This window comes from Pundamilia nyererei, unplaced genomic scaffold (assembly GCF_000239375.1).
Source record: "Pundamilia nyererei isolate P.nyererei 1_Seehausen unplaced genomic scaffold, PunNye1.0 scaffold00100, whole genome shotgun sequence".
NCBI classification, from domain to species: domain Eukaryota; kingdom Metazoa; phylum Chordata; class Actinopteri; order Cichliformes; family Cichlidae; genus Pundamilia; species Pundamilia nyererei.
Genome location: NW_005187501.1, coordinates 1,563,361 through 1,583,462, shown reverse-complemented (window position 1 = coordinate 1,583,462; position 20,102 = coordinate 1,563,361). Strand labels below are relative to the sequence as shown.

Sequence of the window (20,102 nt, the reverse complement as noted above, 5' to 3'; positions counted from 1 at the left end):
CTACCTTTTACAGGCATTGTGCAGTCTGCAAGGCTCATGTAAGCACAGGATGTTTGTGCACAGCTTTGGTCTTACTCCCTGCTGGCTTGATGGCCAGATGGGTCAGTGACAGTGTGGTCGGAGCTTGGCGGGCCCCTTCTGTTCGCTGTGAGGGTCCGCTCATGGGATCAAAACCCCCGAGACCAGAATTCTAGAAACTGGATCACAAGGTAAATGGATTGCAAGCTGAGCTGAGACATGCAGTGCACACACATAACCCCACACAGTTACAATAAGGAATATGCACTGTCTCCTGAGTAGCAGAGCGGCTACGTGAACATATGCTTACACGTGTATGGCGTGTATAAGGATCTCCCACGATGAGACAGATCTGTCAGAGGACAGAATGTTTTACCCAGAGAAACAGAAAAATTAACTAAAGAAAATGTGATTTTATTTAATAAGCCAGAAGCAGACCTGATCTTTTATCATTCAAGGCAAGCTGTTCAGGAGGGTTAGATTGCCAAAGTGATATTTTTCTGGTCATGTCATGTGGAAATTTAGTCAAGTCATCTTCAACTGCTATTGCAGTCCATTAACTCCATTGTGAAGATACATAATTGATGCAGCCTTTGGGTAGAGTTTAATCAAATGGAGAGTTCTCCGCACTCCACCGCCAACTGAAAAATGAGACACACGATCCTCAGTGATGTAGTGCGTGAGGTAAGAGTATAAGTCACACTTTGAATTGATTTATAATCATTGCACTGTACACGTCCTGCACAATGCCCAAAGCAAAACATGTGGGTATAAGCTTTTAAAGTTGGATTCGTGTGTATTTATGTGCCCGAGACAGGATCAGCAGAAAGTGTATAAAAATGAAAGTATAACAGCCAGACAGCTGATTTTACTAATCTACTCCCAAACAAAAAGGGGCACCGTTTTGGTTTTCACTTTCATTTCATTTTTGTTTGATGTGGATTTTCTATCACTCTTCCCCAACTATTCATTTCCATCTTGGTATTTTGATTCTCTTTAGGCGTTTACTTTTCTTTGAAATAACAGTGATCTGTGTGGGATGTGGAAATGCATTGTTTATGCCATGCTCCCTGAAATCAAGGGCTTAGCTCTCTAGTTAAATTTCACACTCAGCCAGCACTTATCTCTGTCAGCTCCTGTTTGAGCCACAGATGATCTGCCTTGTTTTAAATGCTGTTGGCTTTTGTTTGTGTCCTGAACCTGAGCTGTGATTCAGTGATAGAAATGTACTACTTTATTCTATACAAGTACACGCTCCTGAGAGTGTGCTACATCTTCCACGCAGCCAAGGCGGGAAACAAATATGCAACATATTCATAAGATCTATGCCAGCTCGCGTACGTCTTTTCTCCATGAATGCATTTTTGTGACAGGGGAAATTGGGGGAAAGTGGCAGATTAGCGCACCTACTCAGCTGCAAATTCTGAAGAGCATTCGTCTCACTCAGCCATGCTAATAACACAGCAGTCAATTAAATCCATGAAGTCAGATATGTAATTTTCGAATAATCATTAACTAGAATTAGAAGTTTGGCTATTGAAGAGATGGGAAAGGAAGACGTAGAGAGAGGCGGTGAGAGACGTATAACCATCATTACATTAGAAGCGACATATACTAAATCCCTCAGCCGAAGATGAGTGAAGATAAAGGAGGTGACTGAACTAATTGTGTACTGTCAGAATCCATATCTCTAACGACTGTCAAACGAGCAAATTTCAAATCTATTCTCTCCACCCACCGACACACCCCTCCCCAGGCACTGAGAGAGAGAGAGAGAGAGAGAGAGAGAGAGAGAGAGAGAAATAAATACCAGGAGACACTAATGTGATGAGAATGAGGCCTAGTCTCTTCCGCTGATTAAAAATGCAATAACACTGTGACAAACACACACATGCATACACACGATGTGCAGCCAAAGCATGGCCAAGGTGTTGCTCTGTGGACCGACAGATAAGGAATGGCACCCTGGACTAATTATTCACTTGGAGTGAAAGGCATTGTATATTTTCATGTATCACTTCAAGAAAAACAAACAAAGGAGCGAATGAATGAACAGCATTTCACTGGTGGAGCAACAAAATTTACAAGTGATCTTTCTTCATATGATAATCAGAGTCAATGAGAAGATGGTGGATGTTATGACTCATGCCTAGCCAGTGGCTAGCTTACTGTACTTATGAAATCTTGACGTCACTGTGTACTGGTAATGGTAACTGGCCTGGTTTCTGGAGAACAGAAGGAATGCAGTGGAAGGAAAAGATGCTGGTAAACAAAAAGCATCAGAAGGAGGTTTCCAGTACAAGATGCAGCGGGGAAGAAATAAGTGGAGTGAAGAGTGTCTTTATCCACCCCCTGTTATATCAGGCTTCAGTTGGTCACTGATGGGAAGCAGATAAGGTTTCAGTCTGGCTGGAGTTGGATAATTGGACATTTATGGAGAGATAGGAGAGCCCAGAGCCCAGGAGCCATGAAACAGAGCTAATCTAGACCCAGCATCAGTAAATTGTCTGTGAAAGAGCGCATCAGGAGTTCTGACAAGATAAAGAAGGCTTTCCTCAAAGGCGGAGCTGGACCAAACTGACATGAAAACTCAGATAGAAGAAAGCCTGAGCCTTCGGTGCCAGGACTTTTACAAGTCACATGACGTGCGCGCTAAAACGCACATTTCACAGCGCAGCGCCATCACCTTGTCATCCAAATTGGGTCGCGCAGGCTTGTAATTCGTAGACAGAGAAGACAGTTTTGACAATTTTTGTAACTAGACAGCTCTTAAGAGCCAGAACTCTTTTCAAGCTGGTGTACATTTTTAAAAAGCCCATAAAACCTATTGTTCTGCATCAAATATTCCATGTCTTATAATCTGTGACTGGCATCCCTTAAAAGTTTCAAACATTTAAGCCCTCCTGGTGGAATGTGCCTTACTCTTAGTCCACCATGATTAGTTTCCTTCCTTTGATGATTCTTTCTCCCATTTGAGTCTCCCTGGAATGTGCTGCCTACAGAACAGGTGCATACTAAGCAGGTGGGTCCTTACGTAGGAGCCCCGAGAGCCTCGTGATGGAGTAGTTCATATCCCATACTATTTCAGGCAGGTTTATAAAAGAGATTCCAGGACCTGCTTTGTTTTTTTTACACATTTTCTGCATTTTAAAGTTTTTCTTTTCTTTGCATCACGATCCAAAAAGATATTGCTTAAGTTATTTATTGTTTCGGTTCTTTTTTTTTTTGCTGAGCTGCAAATCTAAACTCTGTACAGCCCCTACTGATTGCTTGCACATAGGCACTGACGCAGGCAATTAATTTGGTGGGGGAGAGGCTAGTCTTAATTGGGTATAAGTGGGATTTTTCTTGGCTGTGTGCAACAGAAAATGACAGACTGTGCGTATGAGAAGTAAAGACCATCTGGTCCCACAGGAGTGGAGCGAGAAGCCAGACAAATGGAAAGAGAAACAACTGAAAACCTGTGTGTATCATTCCCCCTCTCGCACAAACACACACACACGCACAGACAAGAGGAATCGGCATTTCTTGGTCATATATCATTTGCCAAGTAACAGCCTAGAGGGTGAAGAAGCAGAAGTCTCTCATGCGTGGCCTATTCATGTTTTGATGCAATAATCAATATTGAAAATAGTAACATTATGCTTGTAGGCAGGCACGGGAATAAAGAGCGGTTAGCTTGTAAAGACTTGGTCATCAGCAGGACAAATTGATCTGACATGTTACATTATTCATGTAGGGGATTGGCGGTGAGACTCGGGAGGGGTGTTGGTGCGGGAAGAGGAGCAAACGGGCGAGTAAGGAAGTCAGCAAGTGGGCATCGTTTTCTCTCGCAGAGGTCACAGCTCCTCGGTGTACGAGCACCAGACATTTCCATCAGCTACGCAAGCCTACAGTATAAACAACACGGCGCCTGATTGCACTTGTACGCCACTTTTGGACTTTAGTCTCTCCGAGTCTCTCGTGCAAACTCACACATTTCCGCACGCACAGAAATAACTATGATATGCCGTCTGGTTTCGTTGTATAAAAGATAACAAAATGATTTTATTACACGTCCATAATTTGACAGACATCACAACATACTTGCAAGATTGCTCTGATATTAATGTTTCCCACACCATAATTAGGCATAATATACCCAGTGTGAAACTAAATAAAACAAACATGCTTTTGCAGATACAGGGAAGGTCAGTTCAACAACAGATTAAAGCCATATTCTGTCCCTCAGTGAAGTTCACTTCTGGTAAAGAAAACGAGCAGCAGAAGGATGCTGAAGCTTATTATCATTTTCAGAATTTATGTTTATTTTTTATTTTTTTCCCCCTTTTTTTTCTTCAAGTTTACATCAAATAGAACAAACATACATTGGCACATGCAAAGTGAACACTTTGTGGTGCTTTTCATAACCATTCAAATCCAACAGAACAAAGACTGGATATCTATTGTTTTACTCCAAACATGAAAATACTCTCAGATATTTACAAAAAAAAAAAATATATATACTTACAATGCCCATCACTCTAACATAAGAATCATCTGGAACGGTTTTGAATTAATTAAAATAAATTACTGTATGTGGCAGAGCTTGCTGTTTAAGGTTATTAAATCAATTTCAAGAAATAAGAGGCACAGGAGAAAAAGAAATCACTTAGAAACAATACAAACAGAAATCCAATAATGGGAACCCCAAGAGAATATGGCTTTAATGACATTTTAAAAGAAAATATCTTGAAAGCAGATCCAGTGTCTTTTTCTGCATTTGTCCTTATTCACGGTGGCCCCCTGTTTAGCAGGCATGTTGATCTCCGTCAGCAAGAGAAGGGGTGGGGGTGGGGCCATGACACAAGTTTAAAAAACCCCAAAAACCTACAGTTTGGTTCTGGAGGCTTGACCCAGCCACACAGGCCTAAAGCCGTGCTAGTCTCTGTCAGGACTCATGCATCATGTCTGGATGAAAGTTGGATGCAATCCATAGTCCTGGAGTGCATAGGTACTGCAGGTGGTGCTGGGATGCCTCTGTCTGTCTTTCTCTGCTTCTCTACAGCTCTCTTTTCAATCACAGATAAAGGACATACAGTATTCGTTTCCAAGCAGATCAGATCCTGAGGTTGTTGTAACTCACATATGTTTTCTTTGTTGCTTGACCTGAAATCACAGTGACATATGAAGAGAGAAAAAAAGATACAGATTTACTTTAAGCACAGCTAAAACATAAACAGAAGAATGGAAAAGAAAGCATGTTTTCAAAGGTAAATACACATCGTCATCCTCCTTCCTGCTGTGCTGTGCATTCTTATCGCCAGCTGTGTGCAATCAGTAGAAACAAATTCCAGGCCTTGTGTATCATTTCAACTCACAATGCCCCCATGCAAAGCCTTAGATTCTATTTTCAGATGTTAACTAGTGATAAAAAAACACAAACACCACACAAGTGGGCACCGAACAAATGCTGGGGCATGCAACGCGATCCCAGTCTGGATTGCCATGGAAACGTATCAGAATGTGGCTGCGTGCCTGTGTGCAGTTTCTGTTTGTGTGTCCTGCTGTATATCGAGAACCACTTTGAGCTTCAGACCTTCAAAGTGAAAGTTTTTTTGCAAACTGAGGTCATCCTGGCTTGTCTGTTTTATGGTAGGAATAAAATGTGGAGTTGTGGTTAGTCTTTGGCTTGCAGTGACATTTAAGCAGGGTGTCATACTATGAAGAATGGGCTAGGGTAATGTGAATGTAGTCCGTAGAGCAATGACAAGTAGGAGGATATGTGTATCTGCAGGCTTGTTGTCCTGTTTGTGCATTTCTTAATCACAGTCATTGCTATTCTACTACTTTAATGTTGCTATGGCGACCATCTCCCATGGGCTATGCAATTAAAGTCGCACCATTTCTTTACAGCTGCATTTTGTAGTCTTGGCTGGGAAGTATGATGAATAAAACATTAGTAAATGTACAACAGAATCTTGCTGGTAAACATAGTCAGGAGGATTTTTATTTATTTATTTATTTTTTAAGTAAGATGTTTTTGTGTGCGTTTTCAGGTTTGATATTAAAACATTTTGAACCGCATGCATTTTTTAAGAATCCGACTTCTCTGTTTATGATCTGCGCCAGAGTAGTGCATACATTGTGTGCATTAATCATGACCTGATCTAAGGGGTTAACATAAATGGAGGCAGCTCAAGCTGCGCTGCATCATTCACATGTAACATCTTTAAACATCCAACACATAGCTCATACAGTACCAGTCACACCCTCCCAATTTGATAGTCTATTTAAGCTGCAAATTCCCCCTCGCTCCCTCTGCCTCTTACACATCAGTGCCACCGCCGCTGCCCTCCATCACCGCCTGTTGCCTAACCCCTCCGCGACCCCAGCATCCCTGGGAAGGTTCCGCCGGGGATAATAACTAATCACTTCCCAATTTCTATGTATCATATTTATGGGGAGCGGTCAGCTCAGGGTTTAGGCACCTAACTCTAACAAAGCCCTTCCAGAAGCAAGTCTCGCCATTCTGCAGTCCTCCTGAAACGCCTCATTTAAGTGGGCCATTTGAAGGATTATGTAAATTAACTTTAATTTCACTGGTCACTGGGACAGAAAAAAAACTGCATGTGTAGAATAACTGTTCAAATCTGATTAAAAAAAGTTTTACTTCCACCAACCCGTATCCCCCCCCCCCCCCCACACACACACACAGCAACTGCAGTAAGCTAAAAACTAAACCAAAAAGCTGAATTGAAATCAGATCAGTACAAATGTATGCAAATTTATAGATGAAGAAAAATTATGTAACTCTTTTAAAGGCTTGTATTTTGGTTTCTGCTGTGTACAAGCAACTGACCCTGGGGCTTTCAAATCCAAGCTGCCTTTCCACTTCTTGATGACATTGTTTTTGGTTCAGTCACACTAGAGTAAAAATAGGACAGCGACCTCCATGTGACTAGGAAAAACTGGTGGTTGCCCAGTGCAGCTGGTACCCCAAAGATTAAGCGTGCAACGGCGTCAGCCTCTTTGTGACCGTTTTCGACTGCACAGGCCGCCTCGGGGTGAAAGCAACCTGTCAACCTGCCTCGGACTGATTCCTGTCACTCTCAGACGGACTGATGAAGTGTTGCAAACTACTGCCGTCTAATTTATAAACGTAGACTTATTAGACCATCACATCTAGCTAGCACAAGCAATCTGAGCTAGTCTGTACAACTTGCATGCGATGTGTCCCTCTGCAGTAAAGACTCAACTGGTTGTATTCTAGCTATATCCCCATAGCACCTGTATCATCTTGCAGTTATGTCTGGACCTGAAGTAAGTAGTTACTTACAAGATCGCAAGTTCACTGCAGTAATGTTGGTTGCATTGTAGTGTGACAGTAACATTATTAGTTATGTGAGCAAGTCATCCATCTGTGGCTGCCATATCCTCAAAGCTCATTTTCCTTTAAGGGGACCTAAAGTATTATGCTTTTCCTTAATTGCTGTCACATGTATTCAGTTAAAATGCTGAATTCTCCTATTAGATATAGCCAGAGTTTCAAATAATAAAGTCTTCTATGAGATATGATAAAAGTCACATTCGCTTGCTATTCAAACTTTCTGTTTGTGAGCGGCAGCCAATCAGAAGAAAGTTGGCTTAATGGAAAAGAGAGCTAAATTGATGAACTAATATACATTTTATTTCCATATAAAGAAGTATTTAAAAAAAAATCCAGAGCATGAATCTTCTAACGTCTGTGATTCTAGTTAGTTGTAATAGAAATTGGCTCAGACAAATCCTCTCTATCATCCTAATTTTTAATATTAAAGCCTCCCATAACTCTTCTTCCTTTTGGTTCTTCCATTTGTTAAGTTGTGTTTTCCGACTACAGATTTCATTGTTAATTAAATGAAATCAGTCAGAGAAGCATTAAGGCAGTCGCGCACATGCCTGTTGGGAAAAATGTAACGGGACAGTGAATCAATGCGACATCTCAGGGCGAAGCCTCTTCTCCGAGAGGTGTAATCATGATGATATTACACCGTATCAATATCAATGTAAATCTGCAGAACTGCTAATGCTCTTAATCCTATAAATCAGTTTGAGTCATTCCATAAGGGGGCCCCTGAAAAGAAGGAATTTGGCACTCCGATGGTTACAGGAATTGACGGACATTCTCCCGGGATGTTCGAGGCGCAGTTCAGGTTTCAGGGCGGTCATGCACATAAATTCGCCATTAATAAATGTCAGTTCCAATGTTGCTAAAAAAAGAAGGGCAAGAGGAGGAGAGTGCATGCAGCGAGGGGAGAAAAGGCGAGAAGATATTCATGTTGGAGAGACAGAAGGTGAGAGACACACCGAGCAGAAGATAGGGGGCACTTTTGGGAGGGTCTTACAGAGACCGCATGCCCTGCTTGGGGACTTTTGATGTGCTGCTACAACAGATGCCAAGGTTTCACCCCTATTTACTCAAAGAGCCACATGTGTGACAGGCAAAGATGTGCTCCCCATCCCCTGATACGCTTGCATCAGCACTCTGACTTATGCGCATAACTCACACTTTCGACTCACACAATGATACACACATTGAGAAGCACACTCAGTCACAGATCCACACACTCATTCTGCTCATGACAGATGAGTGTGACAACTGTTGGCTGTTTGGAGAAATTCCCAGGAAAATCTGTGATCTCAGAGGCATAATCCAGAGAGGGGTTGTGGGGCTGGTGCACCTGTGGGTGCCATGATCACTCTGTGTGATTAGAAGTGTTGTGGGAGAAGAGGTCTTTGGAAGCTGTGATGTGTGATTTGCATGAGCTGTCAATCTTCACTGTCTTTGTCCTGACAACTAGAGATGAGCATAAAGCTTCCATGGCAACGCTGGCCTAGAATTCTGCCTTTGCAGTCTTTCTTCTTTAAAGGGCTTAAAAAACTCTTTCTCATGTTGATGTTTCTCACCCACAACAAACACCATATCACCTAACTACGGAAATATGTAGGCCTCCCCACTCACGTACTAATACCCAGCTTTCTCTCTGCTAACAGGATCACGCTTACTGTTTTAGATGAAGGGTGGTATGAGTAACACACAGCAACAGGGACAGATAATCTCCTTCCATGCCCGTCGACAAAGCCCTGCTGCTTGAAATCTCTTCAGAGAGCAAGTGCCCCCATCTCTCATGTTCCGTGCCATGCAGCTGGCCTAAAGGTCGAACTATTAATCAGGATACAAGATAACTGGGTCCTTTTTAAGGGACATTATACATCATTTTAACCAAGTCACCATCCTATTAAACCAGTGGAATGGGCTTTCTAGTACAAGAAAGGAAAAAAGATTGAAAAAAGACTAAAAAGATCTCATTTATGTGTCTTGGGAAAATTTACATCTATTATACAGATGTAGATCTCAGCTCCTGGGTCATCTTTATGGTCTGTATCATTTCTCATGGCTATAAAGGGACTATTTTTAATATTAAAGGCTCACTGTGGACACAAATGTGTTTGTAGATTGTGGATCGTTCATAGGTTAAGCTTATGTCTAACTAAAGTACAAGCATTTCTTTTTACAATGTATTGGTCTTTAAAACCTTGAAAATAAAAATTCAAATGTGTATTTCTAGCAGTCCTTTGGTAATACTCTACGTCCACATTCAGCCTGTATAGAAAAACAATATTAGCATTATTGTAGCTTACAAAAGTACAAAAGAGAGCTTAGGCAAGGGTTTTATATTCAAAGATAAAATCTTATTTTTTTCCAGATTAAAGTCATATATGAGCAAGAAAAAAGAAATTCCAATTACTGGTTGCCATGCATTGTGCCTGCAGTGGTAGACCTTATCAAATTATACTCTGCAATCAGGAAATACTTAGGTCAGGACAGAATTGCTACATGATTGGAAGCATTTATGCTTTGAAGAGACACTGCCAGGAGAACACCACACACGTTTTTGTGAAAGAGTTACTGCTGCGTGTCTCTTACTACTCTGCACTTTGGGCATTCCCTCTGTGCTGGCCTCTGAGGTGTGATGCAGTTGGTTCAACCTAGTGAAAGTGAGGGCTGTTTTTTTATTTATATATATTTTTTCTCATGTAATGTTTTAAAGTTTTACAAGTTTAGCCTCAGAGAATATCACATGACTTTAGTCATGAATTAAAAATTTTAATCTCAGAGAGTCTGAGTTTTGCAGGATGTCCACAGAGTAAGTCCTGGACATTAACACTTAAAAAAGGTTTGTGTACGTATTCATGATTATAGAGTGCAGTAAACTGTTTATTAATAGTCTGCATCCTGCTTACAAATGTTAAAAACTGTGCAAGCTTCTCTGTTTTATTGCATGTTGGCTAAAAACGCCACGCCAGATTACTTACTCATGGGGTCAGCAGCGGGGTTCTCACACAGCTCAGTCTTTGCCTCTCCATTGGGCCTCTCGTTGGGCTTCTGGGACAGACGTGATGACATTGTGGCAGCTGTGACTACAGCCTTGAAGCTGCGCTTCCTCTTCTGGACGTTCATCTCAGGGTGGAAGATAATGATGTACACCTTGGGCATGTAGAGCATGCCCAGTGCTACTGAGGCACTGAGGTTCATAGAGATGGTCAGGGTGGTTGTCTGAATGTACAGCTGTAAGTAAGCAGAGACAGGTGAAGAGTGATTTTAATAAAGACTAGAATAGCAGCAGACATAATCAAAATGGGTAGCTCCTTTGTGTATGGTATCAGCTTTGATTTGGCTGCTCTATGAGGCAGATAAATATGTTAGGAGTAGCATTTAAACACTTATAAAGAAAAATTAGAAACAAGACAGCGATGATGGCTAAACGTCTGTTGCCAATTAAAGAGCAGTCACACTGCTGAGCGAAGTGATGAGGCAAAACCTAATAATAGCCACTGCCCAATAACAAAATCTCAGCATCCAGAAGATACATTACATTGTTTGTTGCCATTTTCTGGGTCTTGCAATGTGGTTAACCTTTCTGCAGAAGGAGCCATGATGTTAGTCATTAAAAACTTTTATAGTTTTATAGGAACATATTTTTAATACTGAATTCCCACATAATTTAATGGATTATTCAATTATACAATTCTTGGTTTGATAACCTACTATTATTAAGAGATAAGTAGGTGATCCCGGCATTTGCTATGTGTTGCTATGAGCAAAAGAGCACTCATGCGTTTAGTACATGATCTAGAAGCATTTATTAAAGCTTGACCTGCAGCTACTCACTCAAGTCAAAGACGGTTCAAGTGTATTAATGACAACAGCAGAAGAATCACCAACAAATATCCTTACTTGCCCTCCTTCCTGCCAGCCTGTTGACTTTTTTCACTCTAGATTGATGGACCACACTGTCAGATGAGAAGCTGTCCATGACATATTGAAGCCACCTTTCTTTTCCTTTTATACGAGCTGTTTTATTTCACCGCTCAAGCAATCCGAGCCCTACTTCTCCCACTAGCAAATTCTATTACCAGGCCCACTTTAATGTATATTCCTCTGAGAGTACAATAAAAGAACATGTATGCACTAAGAACACTACATTTTCGGCATACAGAAAGTCTACATTTATCTTTCTGCAGCTCTGCACACAGCAGAATGCAGCCCGAGAAAGGCTGTCAGTGCGGTAAGTGCTAGGATCATTCATTGGACTCCCGTGACATGAACACAGGTACATTCTCTCAAATGCATGCTTCCCTTTCAGTCGTTGCATAACACCTTTCACACTGTCAGCCTGTAATTGTGAGCTTGCATAACCCAGATCATGTAGGGATTGCAAATTTTAAACACTGACTTCATTAGAATCTAGTGATTTTTCTAAGAGGTGGTGAAGTCGGTAAACCAGAGGACATTTAAGAGCTCTTTGTTTCATTTAAGGGTCTTGGAGGAGAAATAATCACTTCAAGAGGGGACATTATTGTTTGAAGAGCCGATCACCATAGCCTCCTCTCTAATCTACTGCACTTGAAAGCATCAGATGTCACTTACATACTGCCATTCAGTCAGTCACTGGTAATGTGCACTAGGAGAGGGTACCATTGTAAACACATTATCCACCACAGCGTGTCTGTGGAGAAGCAAAATGCTCAGTGAATCAGTGAGAGGAGGAAATGTCACCATTTGCATACAATCTTTCTTGGTAAATATTCGGAAACGGTAATTTCTTTCACTCATTTCCATGCTAGTCATGCCTTTGTCTTCTAATCTCCAAAAATCATTCAGATGCCTGATATCATCAACACACCAATGCACTCAATTGCCTCCATACCCTCCAGTTTTTCTGTGAAGCAGCATCAGAAGCAGCGATCTGGCTGGTACACCATGCATTAATAACTGTATGAATATCACAGTACTCTCAGCGCACTCTGTTCCCTGTCACTCTGGGCTGGGGGAATGTCGTTTCAGCTGCAAATTTGCAGGGCTCATGACTAGATTTTTTTGGGGCCACGAGTCAAAGCGTTGTGGGGCAGCGCACGTGGCATCAAACATAATCGCCAGAGAATCTTCAGCCTGTGCTGCTGTGCTTCCATGTTTGGTAGATGGTAACCTGTCTGGTATCCATAGCAACACTACAGAGTTTGGTGCAAGCAACTAAAGATGCCTGGAATAAGCTTTTAATGAGATTCTGATACCAAAGAGTCTGCAATGCTGACCCTATCACAACTGATTTATTGACCATGCAGGAGAGCTGATTCGGGAGCAAGCTCACAATAAGCTGTAATAGGCACTTTGTGCGCTCATACGCACACACAAAGCATGTGTAGGTATGTGGGCTTTCATGCTTTCTAATACACATGCACGCACACACACACACACACACACACACACACACACACACACACACACACGCACACAGGCACATAAGCACACCAAAACAAATCCTTTTTCTAACCATCTCTAACCGCAGAGACAGGGTTTTTCCATTGTGCATCTCTGTGAGCTTGACCCAAATTCGTACCCGCCAATCAAATGCTTTGCTTGTCGCAGAACAGTCATAATTAGCTTCTGTTGCTTTAACATAAATAAATACATGAAGGCATTTTCACAACTGCTTGGCAACTTACTATTTATAACCACCGTAATGATTTATTAACGCGCTCATCAGGAATCAAACGGTTGCTTTTGAATTTTACATCTCACTGACAAGCCAAATGCCAACATTCAGTCACAACAGACGATGTTTCTACTATTTAGACAAAAAGCTGTTGAGCGTAATTCTCATAATTATACCCACCAGGGATATACTTACTGCAAAGGCAATTTAATTGTGTATGGATGAGTACTATAAATGCACACAGTGATAAGAACTTGATTCAGTAAGTGACAATTAGGATGCTCTCTGCCCCGTTAGAGGATGCCTTCAATAATGAATCCAGGGGATTTGCAGTCTCCCCTCAACTACCTGGATGTCTCTTGTTGTTTGGGGTGGCCTACTTTCTATCCTGGCTCGTGTCATGAATAACTCTGTCTGGCTTTGTGCTCCAAAGCCTGATTCTGTATTGTAGCTCTGTATGTTGATGGCCTTTGCTTCTTTTCAACTCTGTACAGGAGATCCCCATTTCTGGTATTCATGATTGGCAGATTAAGAAGCTGTGACCGATAATGCACTCTGCATGTGGCAGAGATGGTAAGTAATTGTCACAACAATTAGAGGAAATCCTTTTTGATCTCAGGCCCTCCACGGTATGGAGGCCTATCTCCCCCTACCACCACTTCCCCTGCCAGTGGCGGACTCCCTCAGACATCGGTGCGTTGGTGGTTCTTTGTGTCCGGGGATGGGCGTCCAGGTACACACCGGCTCACTCCTTGGCGGCCGCTTATCGGGGCCTGGAGCCTGGGGCTCGCTCGGGCCACTTCGGAGGTGGGGTGCCCCCGGCCCCTCGGCCTGGGGCTCGGTCACTCAGGCACGGCTGGCTGCCGGCGGAGCTCACGGGCGCGTCACTGCAACTCCCCTTGGCTTCTGCTCCGCGGCTGCTGAGTGAGCCCTCATCTGGGACTCTCCTCAGCTCTTTCTGGGACAGTGGCGCGGCTGCCCCTCTGTTGGTCTTCCTTGGTCTCTTGTGTTCTGGGGGCCTCTGGATGTCTGGAGTTTTGATCTCCTCCATACCTGCTTCATGCCCTGGAGGACGGGGCTGTGGCCCCCCCACACCCTCTAGCAGATCATTACATGAAGGAACGCTGTGAGCATGTGTACCCCATGCTCACAGGGGTACACACGGGTGATCACACCCACAAACTACAGCCTTTTTGGCTCCTACCTCAAAGCACACTGTGTTCTGTTGATCTTATGTGCTGCACAATAATGTTTAATATTTAGTATTTACTGTCATATTCCCATATATCATTGTGATGTTGTTTATTCTATTATTCTTGTTTTCTTCTGCTTGTTTTCTTTTTTCTTTCTCAGCAGGTGACCCAGGTGATTGATATATGCATTTTTTTTCTTTTTTTCTTCTTTTTTTTTTTCTGCTCATTCTGTTGGTTTTTGGTTTTTGCCCTTCTCCCCGTCCCTCTTCTCAGCTGTTTCTCTTTCCCTCTTTCTTTCTCCCCTTCTTTCCCCCAGTCAAGTCTGTCTCGTATTCAGTAAGTGAAAATAAAATGAACAATAAAAGGTGAATCAAATGGACCATTACGGCAAGGTTGGGATGGTCAATTTGGTAAAGTAAATCCGTTGGGCATCTTTCTTTGCCTTTAGACAACAATTCTGATGGCAAAAGAGCCAAACGGGACAGGCAAAAAAAAAGAAGAAAAAAAAAAAAGGAAATCCCTTTTGATGTTTCCTTGACATGATTTGTCAAAATACAGTTCAGGATCCATCACGTGTGTCGGCAGGAAAATTGTGAAAAAGTGACATAATTTAAGTCCTACACGACTAAGAATAAAACTCTTTGAAAAAAACAGAGTTATTGTGTTTTGCCTATTTTCTGTCACATATATACTGTATTTAACAAGGGCAACGTTTCAAACAATAACGTCTATGTGCAAGTGATCCCTGTGAACCAGAAGCTCATGCTTCAAACTGCTGTAATTGCTCTGTTTCAGACAGTTCTCAGTGAGACTGTGTCTAACACTTTACAAAGTGTTACCACCATGTTTTTGTCATGTTGTTACTTTCATTACAAAGGTTCTTCAGTGCTCTGCACAATGGATGGATATTAAGAAGGTACTTGCTGCAATTAGCTGACTACTCTTCATATGAATGGAGGAGGAAAACGGTGGGACGGTCTATAACTTTTTATTGCATGAAAGGACAAAAATATGATAAAGCTACAACTGTGTCCAGGACAGTAGGAATAATCAGCTTCTGCTCACATAGCACTTGATCTTTGCAAGCATCTGCATAGACATCACGCTAACACAAAGCCTGTATTGAAGAACTGAAAGTGATGCTAAAGCTGAGTGAATGCCTACCCCAGCCCAGCAGCAAGAGACGATCTTCAGCATGGAACCAAAAAGTGATGAGCTGACAGGCTTGAAGGACTGTAGCCTCCATTTCTACCTGTAGTTATTTACATTTGGACTGCTCTTGTGTGTTGGGATTAGGACAGGGATTTGTGTCAGTGTATGAACCTGTAGCCTAAAGTTTATATTGTTACTATTTATTATGTGACAATTCACGTCAGGCCATGTTACAAAGTAACGACAAATTAATCTAACAAGTAATGTAGTCTTTCTCCAGGTAGTAATTAAGTAATTAATGTAATGCAGTACCCAAAATTTAAGTCTCTCTAGGTGTTTGTTAGTTTGCAAACTCCTCCTACATGATCAGGAGTTTGAGTGACCAAACTTGCCATGCAGGTAGGTTTTGAAGGTTCTTATCCATGTCAGAGATTAAAGATCATCACGTTTCCTAGCAACCACCACACAATAGGCTAACATCACCAGTTTATAGCATTTATGCACCCATAAAACCTTATGAAAACATCGCATCATTTTTCTTTCATGACAGTGATATCGAATTTATACCCCTAAAAGCTGAAATATGTACAATATATTAAAATGCCATCATGTTGCCTGGCAACCGTCTAGCAATAAAGTTAAAGTCTTTGTACACCTACAAAACCTTATGAAAGCATCTTATCATTTTAATTTCGTGACAATAACATCTTATTTATATCCACAAATGATGAATTATACATGCCTAGCAACCACAGAGCAACTGGCTAAAGTGACCCACTTTATTTCCCTCAATTTTCTCCATGCGGGTAAGTAAGTATAAGTAAGTCTATTTCTTTGCAAGCAAAGGCATAGCAATATTTTAGCATAGGCATGTACTAGTAATGTGTAATAATTTACTTTTTTTTGAGTAGCGGCAGCTATCCTTAATATGGTCACCTCAGCCACAGCTATTCCACCCAACCTTCTGTTTGTCTGGGGGCAGCCAATTGGAATAAAGATGGCTTAAGGCAGGGGTCCCCAATCTCAGTCCACGAGGACCGGTGTCCCTGCAGGTTTTAGATCTCACCCTGGGTCAACACACCTGAATCACATGATTAGCTCATTACCAGGCCACTGGAGAACTACAAGACATGTTGAGAAGGTAATTTATCCATTTAAATCAGCTGTGATGGATCAAGGACACATCTAAAACCTGCAGGGACACCGGCCCTCGTGGACTGAGATTGGGGACCCCTGGTTTAAGGGGAGGGTGGCCCTGAATGGAGGACAGCTAAAATGTCTTGTTTCAAAAAGAGGCTTTAATAAGAGGCTGCACAATGGCACGGGATAAAATCAATAAGAAACTTTTTACTGTGAATTATGCAAAGCTACCTTAGTGCAGTCTAAGAATAAAAAACATGGTGCTGGAAATGAGAGTATTAGGTCTCTTTTAAACTTTTGAATTTGGGAAATCATTTCAACCTTGGCCAACATTTAGAGGAGTTCCAAAGAAAGAGATAATCTGTGAGAGAGACAGGTTTTGGTAAAGTTTGATGATCACAAGCCTATTAAAAGATACTGGAGAACACACACTGCCTACGGAGAAGCTGAGGATCCTCCACAGCTCCTCGCGGCCTGATGCTCCCTCACAATGAAGAAAATTCGACATTGAGAGCGATGATTCTGTCAGCAACAACAGTTTTGACAACATTCAATCAAACTTTAATCACATACTCTGAGATAATGCGCATTACACAGTTCCTCAGTGACAATGCAATGCAGTCAAGTGCCTCTGGCTGGATGGCATCTGTCATGAACAGTATCTCAACTGAATTACAACAGGTAAAATCTAATATAGCGTTTTATATATTTATTCCAAATGATAGCGGAACTACAAATAATGAACGATGTGTTCATATTGTTTGGATACTTCTCTGAGACTGGTTGACATTACCAAAATAAATTATTCCCCACCTACAATATAGATGATGTCAAGGCAGTAGTGGCAGACTGTTCTTCTAGATAATATTCAATTGGAATTTGCATGCATGTTTTTTCAAGCAAAGTCTTGCAAAGATTTCAATCAATCAGTAGCCCAGCCTTAAAAGTGTAAAAGGTAATATACATAAAACCTACATTATTTTCTCCATTTGTGATTTTTTCTTTGTATCACAACAGTCAGGAAAGCTACGAGCAGCTTCTGCTTTGCAGCTCCTGGTGTTGCATGAATGAATAAATATATGAATTTTTAATTTCTGTGTTTGGACATTTATATGACCCATCTTTCATGGGATTATCAGACACAATAAGCCAAATGTCACCTAACATCCGGATCAACCAGACTTAGACGTAAGTGCTCAAACAAACATACGCATAAGGCTCCTCGAATATAACGCCCAAGGAGATATTTCACTATGGAAACATAAAAACACATGAGCACAGCCCATTAAAACCCAAGTCATAAATCAATCCAGACAAATCAAACACTACTTCTGCATCCATTAGTGCCAAATGTTTTAAATGTGACCAAGTTCATATCTAGCAGTCTGTAACCCATATAACGCACTCTCTGATATAGCCATATGCCACTTTTGCCCTGCGTTCTCATGCTTTAGAAATGCATTAAGAAAATGCAAAAACATTATGAAGAAAGCGTTTAATTAAAGCTCCATTCTCATTCCGCCTCACATCTAAAACTGAAAGATTAACATTTTTTATACAACGGTTGTCATAAATCATGATATGAAGGACAAGATAAAATGAAGTGAATTCCGCTCTCCGTCTCATTTAGCTCGTAATGTTCGCAGATTCTTTCATCTTCGGTCACACCTCTGTGTCTTCCCATTTCAATATGTAATGGCAATACTCCACATCTTAACTGCGCACAGAGTGTGAAACTGATGTCACACTCCCTTCTCCCTGATAAAAAATAATGGGCTAAAGTTAAAATCACAACAACCTTTCTTTCTTTCCATTATACTTGACCACATTTAGCTTTTCGCCTGCAGTCCGCCTCTGGTGCAATCTACTCAAGGTTTCATGCATAAAACAAGTGATAGGCAGGGGAATTTCACATATTATTTTCAAAAGACTCCACATCTCCGCACTAAGTGTCACATCCAACTCCTGTCAAACGCTGCTGTTTGCAGAGAGACAGGAGTTTTAGAAGATGCAATTTTACCTGCTGAAAGCTGAAGTGAAAAAGTTTTCCGCAGCATAGTTAGTCATTGTTAATGATGCTTGTCAGGACGAACCGTCCCCATGAAGTTTATGTATTACAGGGGACATCTTACAAGAGCCTAAGAGGTTTCCACACATGTACTGAGGCATATACGCTTCCAGTACATGGAGTTCACTTTTAAGCGTGACTGAGTCTTGTAGGTGTTTTATTAGAGTGTTTCAGTGCCTCGGGATAAATGTTTCATTATATCATCGTCCTACTCTTCTGAACTGCAAGAAATGTTCTATGTTTAAACACCAGCCCTCGTGTTTATTGGCAGAATACATTAAATCTATTTATCAGTCCTTTGCTCAGAGCAAACATTTATGGTGAGGCACTTCAGGCAAAAAGTGTTTGTTTTTTTTCTTTTTTTGGTGTCTGTAGCTCAGGAAGTAAAGCAGGTCATCTACTTATTTGAAGGTTTGTGGTTCGATCCTTGGCTCCTCCAGTCTGCATGCCAAATATCCTTGGGCAAGATCATAACCTCAAGATCATAAGTTGCTCTCCGATGCATTCACTGGAGTATGAATGCGTTTGAATGGTAGATAGAGGCACTTAAGCATATAAAATAGAGCTTGTGTGAATGGGTGAATGAGGCATATTGTATAAAGTGCTTTGGGCGCTGCGGCAGAGTAGAAAAGCGCCATTTAAGAATCAGTCCGATCATATCTATTACCTGAACTGTTTATACCTGTATAACAGTTTCAAATAAAAATGTATAGCTTTTCACAACATATAAAATCACCAGCCACTATATTAGTTAGACGTGTTCAACAGCTTGATGATGCAAACATCTAATTAGTGAACCCAACAACAACAACCAAATGCATTTAGACATTTAGACATGGTAAAGACAACCTGCTGAAGAACACCAGAATGGGGGAAGAAATCGATTTAAGTGACTTTGAATGTGGGAAGGTTGTTGTTCCCAGGGAGGCTGGTCTGAGTATTTCAGAAACTGCTGATTTACTGTGATTTTCCCACACAACCATCTCTAGGGTGTACAGGGAATGGTCTGAAAAAGAGAAAATATCCAGTGAGCGTTAGTTCTCAGGGAGAAAATGCTTTGTTGGTGCCAGAGCTCAGAGGAGACCAGTCGGACTGCTTTAAATGGATAGGAAGACAACTATAACTCAAATAACCATTCATTGCAACCAGAGTATGCAGAAGGGCATCTCTGAATGCTCAACATATCAAACATGAGTGCTGCTCCTGTCAGTTAAATACAGGTAAAGGGAGGCTACAATTTTCACAAGCTCACCAAAACTGGACAAGAGAAGATTGGAAAAATGTTGCTTTAACATGAAAGCATGGATGCTTCCTGCCTTCCATCAACAGTTCAGGTTGCTAGTTGTGTTTGGATAGGTTTTCTTGGCACACTTTGGGGTTCTTAGTCCCGACTGGGCATTGTTTAAACACCACAGCCTACCTGAGTATTGTTGCTGACCCCGTCCAAGTTTTTATGACCACAGTGTGCCCATCTGACCCATGTCCCAAAGCTCAAATAATCTCAAACAAGTT

The 20,102-nt window shown here is 41.5% G+C and overlaps 1 protein-coding gene across 1 annotated transcript in view; it reads right to left on the bottom strand.

Moving 5' to 3' along the window:
• Nucleotides 1–4,041: 4,041 nt before the first annotated feature.
• LOC102206781 (metabotropic glutamate receptor 7-like) overlaps nt 4,042–20,102 on the bottom strand; it is a 74,239-nt gene continuing 58,178 nt past the window's right edge. Inside the window, exons 10-11 of the mRNA XM_005740467.1 lie at nt 10,357–10,609; nt 4,042–5,166 (exon numbers count right to left, since the gene is read on the bottom strand). Coding sequence (XP_005740524.1) covers nt 5,117–5,166; nt 10,357–10,609 — 303 coding nt within the window. The 3' untranslated portion in view covers nt 4,042–5,116. The remainder of the gene's footprint in view (nt 5,167–10,356; nt 10,610–20,102) is intronic.